This window comes from Anolis carolinensis, chromosome 3 (genome assembly GCF_035594765.1).
Source record: "Anolis carolinensis isolate JA03-04 chromosome 3, rAnoCar3.1.pri, whole genome shotgun sequence".
Taxonomy (NCBI): Eukaryota; Metazoa; Chordata; class Lepidosauria; order Squamata; family Dactyloidae; genus Anolis; species Anolis carolinensis.
The window spans coordinates 4,388,515-4,404,832 of record NC_085843.1 but is presented as its reverse complement, the minus strand read 5'-3'; the positions used below and the strand labels follow the sequence as shown (position 1 = coordinate 4,404,832).

Sequence of the window (16,318 nt, the reverse complement as noted above, 5' to 3'; positions counted from 1 at the left end):
AAAAAGTTTGGGACCCCAGGTTTAGATCAATGTGGTTTCAAGCTCAAAATCATTTGAAATAGAGTATCTAAAATGACCCAACCCTCAAATACTCTCTGCTTTGTTCGGGAAAATGCTGCACTCGCAGAGCTCAGGCGGTGTTGTATTTCAGTGTCGATGTTGACTTTTGTGGAGAGGTGGCTGCCAAGGGAGCGGAAACGATCAACATTTTCTAACGTTACATCATTAAACTGTATTTCTGGCTACTTACTTAGGTGATCCCTTGTAGCCTGAGGATGATGGCCCTCCAAGTGTGGTGTCTTGGTGGTGGATGCGTAAGTGGCTGTGGAGATCTATTCCTGACCCACATGTTCTTCCACAGTGGGGACATTGATTTCCAGGTGGAAGATGGTCTTGGTCAGGGTTGTCTTGGTGCACTTTCCTCTTGGTATGTTTCTCCCTTAAGCTTTCCATTTGCGCCTCTTAAATTCGACAGCACTGCTGGTCACAGCTGACCTCCAGTTAGAGCACTCAAAGGCCAGGGCTTCCCAGTTCTCAGTGTCTATGCCACAGTTTTTAAGGTTGGCTTTAAGCCCATCTTTCCATCTCTTTTCCTGCCCACCAACATTCCATTTTCCATGCTTGAATTGGGAGTGTAGTATCTGCTTTGGGAGATGGCGATCGGACATTTGGACAATGTGACCAGTCCAGCAGAGTTGATGGCGCAGGAGCATCGCTTCAATGCTGGTGGTCTTTGCTTCTTCCAGCACGCTGACATTTGTCTGTCTTCCCAAGAGATTGGCAGGATTTTTGAAAGGCAATGATAATGGAATCATTCCAGGAATTGAGTGTGATGCCTGTAGACCAGGGGTCCTCAAACTTTTTAAGCAGGAGACTGGTCCACAATCCTTCAGACCAAGGGGCCAAATTATCATTTGAAAAAGTAATACGAACAAATCCCTATGCACACTGCACATGTCTTATTTGTAGTGCAAAACAACAACAACAATGGAAGAACAGTAAAATATTTTAAAATGAAAACAATTTTAACCAACATAAACCTATCAGGCCAATGAGATAGTCAAGTTAATTAGGATTGTTGTTGTTGTTGTTGTTGTTGTGTGCCTTCAAGTCAAGTGGGCGAGCCTAAGTCTAAAATTATTTATTTATTCATTTACTACATTTATTTACTACATTTCTATCCCACCCTTCTCACCCCGAAGGGAACTCAGAGCAGCTGTATGTACATACAATATATTATATTATTAGCATAGCACAATATTAGCATTATATATTACTATATTGAACTATACCACTATGCTGTAATATTATATGTAATATATAACATGTAATTAATATTATTATATGGTATTATTATTAGTATTACATTGTATAACATGATAATATTATCAATATCATATGTATATATAATATATTATATTATTAAAACTTATATAAAATATTATATTATAAATGAGGGCGGGGGCCAGGTAAATGATCTTGGAGGGCCGCATCCGGCCCCCGGGCCTTAGTTTGGGGACCCCTGCTGTAGACCATCCATGTTTTGCAAGCATATAACAGGTTGGAAGGACAGTGGCTTTATCAACAAGCACCTTGGTATCCCTACAGATATCCTGATCCTCAAACACTCTCTGCTTCATTCGGAAGTATGCTGCACTCGCAGAGCTCAGATGTTGTTGTGTTTCAGTGTTGATGTTGACTTTTGTGGAGAGGTGGCTGCCAAGGTAGCAGGAAATGGTTAACATTTTCTAATGTTACACCATTAAGTTGTATTTTTGGCATTTCAGAGGGATTGGATGGTGCCTTTTGTTGAAAGAGCACTTTGGTTTTCTCAGTGTTCAATGAAAGGCCAAGCTTTTCGTATGCTTCTGCAAAGAAGTTTAGAGTGACTTGTAGGCCTTCTTCTGAATGAGCTTAGATTATGTTATCGTCAGCCTATTGGAGTTCTATAACAGAGGTTGTTACGACTTTGGTTTTGGCTTTCAGTTTGCTGAAGTTAAACAGCTTGACATCTGTCTGATAGGTGATTACCATGCCAGTGGGAAGCTTCTAATTAACAAGGTGCAGGATCATAGTGAAGATGATGAAGAATAAGGTTGGGGCAAGAACACATCCCTGTTTGATACCTGATTCCACCTTGAATGAGTCACTTTGGGAGCCATTGCTGTACATTTATACAGTAGAGTCTCACTTATCCAACACTCGCTTATCCAACATTCTGAATTATCCAACGCATTTTTGTAGTCAATGTTTTCAATACATCGTGATATTTTGGTGCTAAATTCGTAAATACAGTCATTACTACATAGCATTACTGTGTATTGAACTACTTTTTCTGTCCAATTTGTTGTATAACATGATGTTTTGGTGCTTAATTTGTAAAATCATAACCTAATTTAATGTTTAATAGGCTTTTCCTTAATATTTCCTTATTATCCAACATATTCGCTTATCCAACATTCTGCCGGCCTGTTTACGTTGGATAAGTGAGACTCTACTGTACTACAGAACTGATACAATTTAACCCTGCTTTAACTGCAATTTCTCAATGGTATGGAGTTTTTGGGAGTTGTAGTTTGCACTCTTTGGCCCTCCAGGTGTTTTGGACTTCAACTCCCACAATTCCTAACAGCCAGTAAGATTCTATTGACCCCCCCCCCCCCCCCAAATGGTGGTTAAAGTGGAGCAACACTGCATTCATTGTTCCAAGCATCCAAAGCCAATACAGTTAAGCTTTTCTGCAGAGTAACTTACGATTTCTGGAAGGAAGCATTACGTAGGAGGGACCCTGGGGTTGTGAACTGGCCTTGCTTTGCTCTTTGTTGTGTCTGGGAATCTGCAGATGTGAAGCACAGAACCCTTTACAGCAAGAGAGCTGGTGATGGCTTCTCTTTTCCCATTCATTTTGGGAAACCCCAAGAAAAATGGCCTTGGTCCACATGCATCTCTGGCACACCATGTCCATTTATATGACCCTCCTCTAGATGTTTGACTACAGCTTCCATCATCCTTATCACTAGACTTGATGGGATACAGTAACACCCAGAAGGCTGCAGCTTGTTCTGTTGAGTCAGGAGAATGGGGTTTGGATTCAGATTCAAAGGCTTGTGGATATATATGATGCATGACTTTGAAATGTCCTTTAACCTTTCCAAAATCTCGGAGTCACCAGTGCTGTTGGGCTGCAAGTCCCATTATCCCCAGTCCGCATGGTGTATATAATAATCAAAAGGGATGAGAGTTGTCGTTCAGTGACATCTGGGGATCCAAATGGGGTAAAAACTAAAAACCAGACAGCTATGCCTGTATACATATGAATGTGTATGTATACACACAAACACATATGCATACATATGCAGTCCCCAAGAGAGGTTCTATAGTTTTGTTCTATAGATAGATCTATCTATCTATCTATCTATCTATCTATCTATCTATCTATCTATCTATCTAGCTATCTATCTATCCTTCTTCTCCTATATATATATATATATACTAGCTGTGCCCGGCCACGCGTTGCTGTGGCTGAGTCTGGTGGTGTTGGTCAGTCTACATTAGGTTGTATTTATGCTGTGACCTCCACCTTCTTTATACTCACATTAGTAGTAGTATTTGAAGTCTGTTATCTTCTTCAATTTTTCAGTTTTGTGGGTCTGGATTGTGGTTTTGTGTTGTGATTGTGTTGTTACAACTGGGAGGAAAGGCTTTTGCGTTGTGTTGTCAAGTTTTGTATTTCTGGGGCATTTAGTTGTGTGCCAAGTTTCAAATTTCTGGGGCGTTTAGTTGTGTTGTTATAGTCACGATGTATTGTTGTGAGTTTTATGGGTCCGGATTGTGGTTTTGTGGTGTGGTTGTGTTGTTACAACCAGGAGGCAAGGCTTTTTGCGTTGTGTCGTCAAGTTTTGTATTTCTGGGGCGTTTAGTTGTGTTGTTATAGTCACAATGTATTGTTGTGAGTTTTATGGGTCTGGATTGTGGTTTTGTGGTGTGGTTGTGTTGTTACAACCGGGAGGCAAGGCTTTTGCGTTGTGTTGCCAAGTTTTGTATTTCTGGGGCGTTTAGTTGTGTTGTTATAGTCATGATGTGTTGTTGTGAGTTTTGTGGGTCGGGATTGTGGTTTTGTGGTGTGGTTGTGTTGTTGTAACCGGAAGGCAAGGCTTTTGCATTGTGTTGCCAAGTTTCGTATTTGTGGGATGTTTAGTTTTGTTGTTATAGTCACTGCGCCCGCAACTTTATCCTTTTATATATATAGATGTGTGTGTGTGTGTATCTATCTATCTATCTATCTATCTATCTATCTATCTATCTATCTATCTATCTATCTATCTATCTATAGAACAAACCTATGGAACCTTTCTTGGGGACTGCATATGTATATGTATATATATGTGTGTACAACACATTGAACAACAGTACTGTACTTCTCATATATATATGTGTGTGTGTGTGTGTGTGTGTGTATGTATATATATGAATGAAGAAATATTGTTGTTCAATGTGTTGTTGAAGGTTTTGATGGCCAGAATCACTGGGTTGCTGTGAGTTTTTTGGGCTGTATGGCCATGTCCCAGCAGCATTCTCTCCTGACATATTTCCTGCATCTGTGGCTGGCATCTTCAGAGGTCCTCTTCAGAGGTTGGAGGTGAGGCAAGTGGAGTGTATGTATATCTGTGGAATGTCCAGGGTAAGGGAAAGAACCCTTGCCTCTCTGAAGCAAATGTGAATATTGCAATTAGCAAGCTTGATTAGCATTGAACAGCCTTGCACTGCAAAGTCTGGCTGTTGTTGCCTGGATGCACCTTCTGTTTGGGAGGTGTGATTGCTTATTGTCTGGAGTTTCTGAGTGTTGTTCTTTATTTACTGTCTTGAGTCTGCAGTTTTTTTAATACTGGGAGCCAGATTTTTGTTCATGTTCATGGTTTTCTTCTTTCTGTTTGAATTGTCCATGTGTTTCTTGTGGATTTCAGTGGCTTCTCTGTGTAGACTGACATGGAGGTTGTGAGAGTGGCCCAGCATTTCTGTGTTCTCCAATAATATTCTGGGTCATCCTGTGCTTTGCTTAAGCGGTTGAGGGGGGAAAGGAATGGCCTGAGGCTGATAGGAATTGTGGGAGTTGGAGTCCAAAACTCCCGGAGGGCCCAAGTTCGCCTAGGCCTTGTCTAGACACTGTATGAATGCAACTAAGAATCATATTGGCTTTTTTCGCTGCTGCATCACACCCTTGACTCCTATTGACCTTGTGGTCTATTGACTCACTCTTAGATCCTTTTCACATTGACTTCTTTGGAGCTTTCAAGCCTCGGAGGGAGGAGGATTCTCCGTCTTTGGAGCAGAGCAAAGTGGAAAAGCAGGTTTTGTGTTATAGAAGAGATCCGGTTGCTTGTGGAGGGGGAAAAGCCCTGAACTTTTTTGTGTGTAAGAAGAAAGGTGTGGTCCCTTTAAGCCTATACAATTTATTTTGGCACGGTTTTTTTTTTGTGTGGCTTCCCAGGGAACGGAATTGCAGAACAAGAGCTTACTTACTTAGGCGATCCCTCATTGTCCAAGTGTGATGACTTTCCAAGTGCAGTGTCTTGGCGGTGGATATGGAACCCTATTCTTGACCCGCGTGTTCTTCCACTGTGCAGGCATTGGTTTCCAGATGGAAAGTGATCCCAACAAGGGTTGGATTGATGCACCTTCCTCTTGGCACGTTTCTCCCTCCATTCATACCTCTTCCAATTCCACAGCACTGCTGGTCACAGCTGACCTCCAGTTACGAGCACTCAAAGGCAGGGCTTCCCAGTTCTCTCTCAGTGTCTCTGCCACAGTTTTTAAGGTTAGTTTTAAGCCCATCTTTCAATCTCTTTTCCTGCCCACCAACATTACGTTTTCCATTCTTGAGTTGGGAGTAGAATAACTGCTTTGGGAGACGGTGATATTTGGCCATTCGGACAAGGGGGCCGGGCTGTGGCGCAGCTGGCTAGTAAGCAGCTGCTATAAATCACTACTGACCGAGAGGTCATGAGTTCGAAGCCCGGGTCGGGTTAAGCCTCCGACCATTAATAGCCCCGGCTTGCTGTTGACCTATGCAGCCCCGAAAGACAGTTGCATCTGTCAATTAGGGAAATTTAAGCGGGAGGCTAATTTACAACACCATAAAACTGCCAGCAAAACACGAGGAAAGGAATGAGGAAGTACAACCACTACTGGACGGTGAAGCAACAGCTCCCCCTGTGGCCGGAATCGTGAAGCTGGAAAAATGTTAAAAATGCCTCTGAGTCTGTCTAATGTATGTTGTTTGTCTGTTGGTATTGAATGTTTGCCATATATGTGTTCATTGTAATCCGCCCTGAGTCCCCTTCGGGGTGAGAAAGAAGGGCGGGATATAAATACTGTAAATAAATAAATAAAGGTGGCCTTCAGTCCAGCGGAGTTGATGCCGTAGGAGCATCGCTTCAATGCTGGTGGTCTTTGCTTCTTCCAGCATGCTGACATTGGTACGCCTGTCTTCTCAAGAGATTTGCAGGATTTTTCGGAGGCAACGCTGATGGAAACGCTCCAGGAGTTGAGTGTGACGTCTGTAGACCGTCCACATTTTGCACATGTAGAACAGAGTTGGGAGGACAATGGCTTTATAAACAAGCACCTTGGTATCCCTACAGATGTCCCGATCCTCAAACACTCTCTGCTTCATTTGGAAGAATGCTGCACTCGCAGAGCTCAGGCGGTGTTGTATTTCAGTGTCGATGTTGACTTTTGCGGAGAGGTGGCTGCCAAGGGAGCGGAAACGATCAACATTTTCTAACGTTACATCATTAAGCTGTATTTCTGGCTACTTACTAAGATGATCCCTTGTAGCCTGAGGATGATGGTCCTCCAAGTGTAGTGTCTTGGTGGTGGATGTGTAGGTGGCTGTGGAGACCTATTCTTGACCCGCATGTTCTTCCACAGTGGGGACATCGGTTTCCAGGTGGAAGATGGTCTCAGTCAGGGTTGGCTTGACACGCTTTTCTCTTGGCACATTTCTCTCTGAAGCTCTCCATTTATGCCTCTTAAATTCCACAGCACTGCTGGTCACAGCTGACCTTCAATTAGAGCTCTCTTGATGTTGTCTTTTGTGGGGAGGTGGCTTCCAAGGGTGCGGAAATGGTCAACATTTTCGAATGTTACACCATTAAGCTGTATTTCTGGCCTTGCAGAGGGATTGTCTGTTGCCTTCTGGAAGAGCACTTTGGTTTTCTCAGTGTTCAAGAAGAGGCCGAGCTTCTTGTACGCTTCTGCAAAAGTGTTTAGAGTGGCTTGTAGGCCTTCTTCTGAATGTGCACAGACTACATTATCATCAGCATATTGGAGTTCTATAACAAATGTTGTTGTGATCTTGGTTTTGGCTTTCAATTTGCTGAGGTCAAATATGTGTTTTGTTTATGACATATTATTTAATTTGGTATTTTGTATGAGTGGGTTAATTGTTTGAGCGTTGGATGATGGCTTTGGAGACTTCTTGCTCAGCCATGGAAACCCATTGGATCACACTTTCTCAGCCCCAGAAAAGACCATGATAAATGCCTCTTAGGGTCCCATAAATCAGATACAAATACAGAACCACAACGGTGCAGTCATGTTTGGAGGGAATTCCCGTTTCCTTGCTTTTCCTTCTCTCGTTGTGCCATTTGTAAAAATGAATGTAGGATTTGAGTTTGTAGGTGAAATAAAATGTGATCCCAGATTCATTTTATTCTCTCAGCCCTCCAATAACAAGCTGATTTATATGGAATGGAGAACGTGGTTTAGAAAGATAGAAGGGACATCCAAAGGTCATCCATCTCCTTTCTTCTAGGCAAAGATCCACAATTGAAGCCCTCCCAACAGCCTCTGTTTAAAAGCTTCAGAATGATGATATTGGAAGAGATAACAGAATCCTAGAATCCTTGAGTTGGATAGGAACCCCAAAGGGAATCTAGTCCAGCCCCTTTCTGCCAAGCGAGAATCCACAATTGAATCCCTCCTAACAGATGGCAGTCCAGCTTCTGCTTCATAGGGTCCTAGAGTTGTAAGGGACCCCAAAGGTCATCCAGTCCAACCTAATCCTGCCATTCAGGAAGACACAATCTTATATTTTTCCCCCCTGCTGGAATCCCTTTGTTATTCCATGTCCTGTGGTTAAAGTGAATAAATAAATCACAATTTGCATTTTTCTTGCACAATTTTCCCAATTATGGAAGGAATGACAAAAAAACCCCAACAAGGAAGCTTTCTTGTCATTTTTAATGATGAGGAAGGCAGAAGTAAAAGCATGACTATGTTTCATCTGGGATGAAACCAGATAACTTCAATGGGAATTTTGCTTGATTTTTGGTGTCGTTCTTGTCGTTTTTGGGATCCCCCCCCCCCCACTTTAGAATCCTATTAAATATCTGGAGGTTTCAAAGCAAAAGCTGGATGGCGATCTGTAGGGAGGGCTTGGATAGATTTTCCTGCCTTGGATTGGGTTGGATTAGATGTCCTTTGGGAGTCCCTTCCAACTCTAATGGAAGATAGACTGCCTTGAAGTCTGGTGGAGTCGCCTTCTCTGGAGGTTTCTAAACAGAGGCTGGACGGCCATCTGTTGGGAAGGTTTTGATTGTGTCTTCCTGCCTGCAAAGGAAAATAAATTAATATGTGTATTAAAGCAAGCAAGCCAAAAAGCAACACAATACAGAGTCCAAATGATAAGAAAGTAATGTCTGATTTCAAAGCTTGGCTGGTTTGGCTTTGGACTGGATGGATTCGATTGCAGCAGCACGGAAGCCTAGAGGTGGGAAGGGACCACTAAAGGCTATCTAGTCTAACCCCATTGCATAGTGCAAATAGCCTTGCCTGGCCAATAGCCCAATAAGGATAGACCTCCAACTTCCCAAAGGATCTACATTCAGATGAATCTTACTTCTGGATAGATTGTGTCACTGGATGCTTGTAATTTGTAATATTCATTCCAATATGTAACAGATTTTTTTTTTTTTAAAAAAAATCTGTTCCTGGTTTGAAAGTGTTATTATTTTCTGTTGAATTGTGTGGCCCTTACTTTGGAAGTATTTGTTCTACTCCAGAAACTTTGTTTTTATGACTGCCACAAACTAAGTTGAATTGGTTGAGACTATATGATGAGATAATTCATTGAAAAACTAGAGCAAAATGTGCTACAGCAGGATGTCCCTCCCACAAAAGCAAAGTTTTTGTAGGTTAATAAACTTTTCATATGTTTTTATGATAGACCCAATTAGGTAAAGGTAAAGGTAAAAGTTTCCCCTGACATTAAGTCCAGTTGTGTCTGACTCTGGGGGTTGGTGCTCATCTCCATTTCTAAGCCGAAGAGCCGGTGTTGTCCGTAGACACCTCCAAGGTCATGTGGCCACTGGCATGACTGCATGGAGCACCAATGTTACCTTCCTGCCGGAGAAGTACCTATTGATCTACTCACATTTGCATGTTTACAAACTGCTAGGTTGGCAGAAGCTGGAGCTAACAGCAGGCACTCACTCCACTCCTCAGATTCGAACCTGCGACCTTTCAGTCTGCAAGTTCAGCAGCTCAGCGCTTTAATACACTGCGCCACTGGGGGCTTCTTTTAGGAAATTACATTTATAACTCAGGAACAAAAATTGTGTTACATAGTGTAATTTGAGTGCATTTGTCCCATCTGTCTCATATGTCCCATTAGGCCTTGAGCGCAAATCCAGATGAAATCACTTTCAGGAATTGGTTCTCAGTCGTGGTTCTTGCACAAGTTTTGGTCTTCAGATATAGTTTAATCATAATAATAATAATATACTTTATTTATATTCCACTCTATCTCCCTGAGGGGACTCAGGACAGATTACAGAACACACATATGGCAAACATTCAGTGCCGTTATAGAATTCACAAGGATGGACAATACATAAACAGAGGTAAAGGCTTTCCCCGTATTTTTCATTTTCGGCATCTGGAGGCTATGCTTGACTCCGGCCATGGGCGGCTGCTATTCCTCCATTTTCCATCCCGAGAAACTTTGTTGTCCTTAGATGTCCTCCCGATCGAACCGCCGGCATGTCCTTATGGGTGCCTTTTATTACCTCCCCGTTTAGCTTCTCAGTTGTTTATTCGTCTCCGACTCTTGGTGACCTCGTGGACCAGTCCAGGCCAGAGCTCCCTGTTGGCCGTCACCGCCCCCAGTTCCTTCAAGGTCAAGCCAGTCACTTCAAGGATACTGTCCATCCATCTCGTCCTTGGTCGGCCTCTCTTCCTTTTTCCTTCCTTTTCCCCAGCATCGCGATCTTTTCCAAGCTTTCCTGTCTCCTCATGATGTGGCCAAAATACTTCAGCTTTGCCTCTAACATCCTTCCCTCCAGTGAGCAGCCATTGGGCATTATTTCCTGGAGGATGGACTGGTTGGATCTTCTTGCCAAGGTCCAAGGCACGCTCAGGATTTTCCTCCAGCACCAGAGTTCAAAAGCCTCTCTCTTCCTTCGCTCAGCCTTCCTTACGGCCCAGCTCTCACATCCATAGGTCACTATGGGGAAGACCATGGCTTTGACTATGTGGACCTTCATTGCCAGTGTGATGTCTCTGCTCTTCACTATTTTGTCCAGGTTGGTCCTTGCTCTCCTCCCAAGAAGGAAACGTCTTCTGATTTCCTGCCTGTAGGAATCTTCGCACCTAGAAATATAAAGTCTGTCACTGCCTCCATGTTTTCTCCCTCTATTTGCCAGTTATCAATAGGTGTCGTTGCCATGATCTTGGTTTTCTTGACGTTTAACTGCAACCCAGCTTTTGCCCTTTCTTCTTTCTCTCACCTTGGTGAGAAGGCTCCTCAGCTCCTCCTCACTTTCGGCCATCAGAGTGGTATCATCTGCATACCTAAGGTTGTTCATGTTTCTTCCAGAAATTTTAACTTTGGCCTTGGATTCCTCAAGCCCCGCATGTCGCATGATGTGTTCTGCATACAAGTTGAATCGGGAAGGTGAGAGGATGCAGCCCTGATGTCTGCACTCCTTTCCCAATCTGGAACCAGTCTCCTGTTCCGTGGTCTGTTCTGACTGTGGCTACTTGGTCTTTATACAGATTCCTCAGGAGACAGACAAGGAGACTTGGTCTCCCCATACCGCCAAGAACATGCCACAGTTTATTATGATCCATCCCGTTTAAGCAGTACCTATGTATCTACTCACATTTCTGCTTTCAATCTGGTAGGTGGGCAGGGAGCTGGGGCTGACGGCAAGTGCTCACCCTAACCCAGGCTTGAACTGCCAACCTTTCGATCGGCAGATTTTTTTGCAGCTTAGCAGTTTAAGTCCAAACACCTGGAAGGCCAAAGTTTGCCTATGCCCGCGGTAGAAGGGTTTTTAAAGTGAGGCCTTTTTGCTTTTTCGTTCCAGTTCCCCTGCAAAAGACAAGGAGGACCCTCCTTCTGCGCCGCCTCCGCTTCTTCCCCGCCTGAAGCTCCTGGAACAGCACCATCTGCCGGGAATCCCACCGAAGCCCCCTCTTCTCTTGCATTCGGACTTGGGTGAGTGTCTTTGTAAACCTATTGACTCGAATCTAATACCTTTTTTTGGGCTAATGGTCCTACCCAAAATTGAGGTGCACATTAGACTCAATGGCTCATGAGATTAGGGAAATACGGTAATATTGGGAAATCCCCTGAACCGCAGAACCCGTAATTTCAATTTCACTCATCTGCAGCATTTGCTAGGTCCTTCAAGTATACTTTCCCTGAAAGTTTCAATTGGTGGATCTAGCAAATCCTTTTCAAGTTACAAGCTTGGTAGATGCAGGGAATGCTGTGGATGGAGCAGATCTTGATTTCAGCAAGGCCTTCCTTTGATAAAGTCCCCCGTGACCTTCTGGCAAGCAAACTAGTCCAAGGTGGGCTAGACAAGGCTACTCTCAGGTGGATCTGGAATTGGTTAAGTGGCTGAATACAAAGGATGTTTCTAACAAATGGTTCCTCTTCTTCATTCTGGAAAGAAATGACTATTTGGATGCCATGAAGAGGGCCTTAGTGCTGTTCAACATCGTTATGAACGACTTGGATGAAGGTTTAGAGGGCAGGTGGGTCAAGTTTGCAGATGAGACCAAATGGGGAAGAAGAGGTCCATGAGGTCTCTTCCAACTCTATGATTCTATGATTCTAAGAGCGAATACTCCAGAGGACAAGATCAGGATGCAAAAGGACCTCAAGAGATTAGAGAACTGAATGGCCAGTACTTCTGTACTTGTTGCACTAAAGATGCCGGATCATTGGAGTCACCTTCTCTGGATGGCCATCTGTCAGGAGATCTTGGATTGTGTTTCCCTGCCTGGCAGAAGAAGGTCAGACTGGATGACCTTTGGGGGTCCCACCCAATACTATGAGTAATAGGCACTGCTTCCAGCCAATGGACTCATTTTCTAAGGCAGCTTCAGATGCGTTTGTGACTTCCTGTCCCCATCTGATCTCTCTTTGCAGATGAGTCAGATTATGACGATCCGCCGTTCGAGGAGGAAGTAGCCGCTCCGCCGGAAGAAATGACTGACAAGGTGAGTCCCCCAATCTCTCTGTTGGGTTTCTTCTTAGAAGGAACCAGGTGCCAGTCTCTTCCTGTTAATGCCAGAGCTTGAAGCGCTTTCGTTTTCTTGGAATGCAACTCCCAGGATCCACTCTGCGTCTCGTGCTGGACAGTAGATTCTGGGAGCTGCAGTCAGGAAAAAGTGAAACTTTCCCAAACTTTTCAGGAGCATGTTTTTTGAGGATATTATAGGGGAAGGTGATATCACCATCATCATCATCATCATCATCATCATCATCATCATCATCATCATCATCATCATCCTCCTCCTCCTACAAATGGAGACTAAAAAAATACATTTTCAAAGCCCTAGCAATTTTTTTAGCTTTCATTTGGTGATGAATTTCTCTTTCTTTGCAATTAAATATTGATGATTCCCCCCCCCCCCCCCAGTCTTACCTGGAGTTAGTAGGGATTGGGCATAGTAATATAGGAAGCTGGATTTAAAATTAATGTGTATTATTTTATTATGACACAGCAAACAAGATAGATATGCTGGATTTCATATCACAAAATCACAAGTCGAACACTTCCCAAGTGTCTAGGACTGTGTGATGTATTTTCGGATGATGCGTGCAGATCCCAGTCGGGTGGCCTTTTGCAGTTGGCAGATCGTAATTCTGTCAATGTCTATTGTTTCCAAATGCCGGCTGAGATCTTTTGGCACGGCACCCAGTGTGCCCATCACCACCGGGACCACCTGCACAGTTTCTGCCAGAGTCTTTGAAGTTCAATCTTGAGGTCCTGGTAGCGGCTGAGTTTTTCCTGTTGTTTTTCATCAATGCGACTGTCACCTGGGATGGCAACATCAATGATCCAAATCTTTTTCTTTTCCACAACTGTGAGGTCTGGTGTGTTGTGTTCCAGAACTTTGTCAGTCTGGATTCGGAAGTCCCACAGTATCTTTGCGTGCTCATTTTCCAAGACTTTTGCAGGTTTGTGATCCCACCAGTTCTTTGCTGCTGGGAGGTGGTACTTGAGGCATAAGTTCCAATGAGTCATTTGGGCCACATAATTGTGCCTCTGTTTGTAGTCTGTCTGTGCAATTTTCTTACAGCAGCTGAGGATATGATCAATGGTTTCGTCGGTTTCCTTGCACAGTCTGCATTTTGGGTCATCAGCTGATTTTTCGATCTTGGCCTTGATTGCCTTTGTTCTGATGTCTTGCTCCTGGGCTGCAAGGATCAGGCCTTCTGTCTCCTTCTTCAGGGTCCCATTCGTGACTTTATTATTATTATTATTATTATTATTATTATTATTATTATTATTATTATTATTATTTTATTATGTCACAGCAAACAAGATAGATCTGCTGGATTATGTATCACAGAATCACAAGTCGAACACTTCCCAAGTGTCTAGGACTGTGTGATGTATTTTCAGATGATGCACGCAGATCCCAGCCGGGTGGCCTTTTGCAGTTGGCAGATCGTAATTTTTATTATTAAAAATAAAACCCTTCTTCAGGGTCCCATTCGTGAGCCAGAGCCAGGTCTTCTCCTTATCAGCTTTTCCTTCAATTTTGTCAAGGAACTTTCCATGCAATGTTTTGTTGTGCCAGCTGTCAGCTCTAGTTTGTAGTGTGGTTTTCTTGTACTGGTTTTTTGTCTGCTGTGTTTTGAGGAGTTTCTGATTTTGGACTTCAATCAAAGCAGGTTCTTCACTTTTTTTGACATATTCTGCCAGGCCATGTTCTTCTTCTTTGACTGCTTGTTTTACTTGCAAGAGTCCTCTGCCCCCTGATCTTCTAGGCAGATAAAGCCGGTCAACATCACTGCGAGAGTGCAGTGAATGATGAATGGTCATGAGTTTTCTTGTTTTTCTGTCCAAATTGTCCAGTTCCACCTGTGTCCAGTTTATGATGCCAGCAGTATATCTTATGACAGGTATGGCCCAGGAGTTTATGGCCTTGATGGTGTTGCCTCCATTGAGCTTGCTTTTGAGAATTTTTCTGACCCTTTGTGTGTATTATTATTGACACAACGACGTTGTATGACACAGCAAACAAGATAGATATGCTGGATTTCGTTTCACAAAATCACAAGTCGAACACTTCCCAAGTGTCTAGGACTGTGTGATGTATTTTCGAATGATGCATGCAGATCCCAGTTGGCCCAAGTTTGCCCATGTCTGCTTTGGAGACCCTTGCTGTTCTTTGGAGACACTTGCACTATGGAGCTACAATACTATTGAATATGGCAATACTATTGAGCTATTTGCGGCCAAATGTGGGGGGATCTGCCGGCTTGATTCTCGGAAAGCTCTAAGGTTCCTTTGGCTATAAATAGAGGGGTCGGCCTCCGCGCAACTTCCTGTTTGCGCCGAGCATGAGAAGCAGGAAGAGAAGCCTCCCCAAAACATGGAAGTTTGTTTGCAAACTTATAATTATTACTATTTTTATGAGTGACATTTTTAAGGGGGAAAGAAATTATAATTTTGCATTGAGAAATTAATTACATTACCCATCTTTCTGGCAGCCTTGCCCTCCCCAATTATCCAAAAGACCCTGCACCAGTACTAATGGTTTTTATTAATGTCAGCATTTTTCTTTACATTTGCCATAACATATTTGAAATAAATACAGCTTGACACCTCTTTGATCGCCTTGGCTCAAATGCAGTGATGATTCTGGGAATTGTAGTTTTGCAAGGGTGAATGTATCTTCACTGTATCCACACCACTTGAACGCTCTTGGCTCAATGCATTGGAAGCCTGGGAGTTGTAGTTTGATGATGTGAAAGCAAAGAAAGCTATAGACCTTGCCAAACTATATCTCTTAGGATTCTTTAGCGTTGAACTACAGTAGAGTCTCACTTATCCAACATAAACGGGCCGGCAGAACGTTGGATAAGCGAATATGTTGGATAATAAGGAGGCATTAAGGAAAAGCCTATTAAACATCAAATTAGGTTATGATTTTACAAATTCAGCACCAAAACATCATATTACACAACAAATTTGACAGAAAAAGTAGTTCAACATGCAGTAATGTTATGTTGTAATTGCTGTATTTACAAATTTAGCACCAAAATATCACGATGTATTGAAAACATTGACTACAAAAATGCATTGGATAATCCAGAACGTTGGATAAGCAAGTGTTGGATAAGTGAGACTCTACTACTCTACTTTCCTGCTTCTTAGCAGGGGGTTGGACTGGATGGCCCATGAGGTCTCTTCCAACTCTACTATTCTATGATTCAATGATTCTATATTAAGAAATTATTATTATTATTATTATTATTATTATTATTATTATTATTATTATTATTATTTGTCTGTATTTTGTTATATCTGTTTTAGTAGTGTTTGGTTTTATCCTTCTGTTTTAATTCTGTTGTATCCTGCCTCGAGCTGCAAGGAAGACAGGTAATTAACAGCAGCAGCAGCAACAACAACAACAACAACAACAACAACAACAACAACAACACTACTTTGTCCCCTTCCTTACAGCCAAATAAAATCGCATCTGCTTTGAACTGGAATATATAGTAGTATGGACTCAGTCAACCCAGTTCAAGGCAGATATTGTGGGATTTTCTGCCTTGATATTCTGGGTTATATGGCTGTGTGGATGGCCCCTAAGTACAGTAGAGTCTCACTTATCCAAGCCTTGCTTATCCAAACCTCTGGATAATCCAAGCCATTTTTGTAGTCAATGTTTTCAATACATCATGATATTTTGGTGCTAAATTTGTAAATACAGTAATTACGACATAAGATTACTGCGTATTGAACTACTTTTTCTGTCAAATTTGTTGTATAACATGAAG

General features: G+C 42.7%; 1 protein-coding gene across 2 annotated transcripts in view; it reads left to right on the top strand.

The window, feature by feature from the left end:
- Window positions 1-16,318, top strand: part of arap1 (ArfGAP with RhoGAP domain, ankyrin repeat and PH domain 1) — a 179,094-nt gene that overhangs the window by 62,292 nt on the left and 100,484 nt on the right. For both annotated transcript variants that reach the window (XM_062977050.1, XM_062977051.1), the window contains 2 exons: window positions 11,373-11,503; window positions 12,446-12,516. In XM_062977050.1, the coding sequence (XP_062833120.1) occupies window positions 11,373-11,503; window positions 12,446-12,516 (202 nt within the window). The remainder of the gene's footprint in view (window positions 1-11,372; window positions 11,504-12,445; window positions 12,517-16,318) is intronic.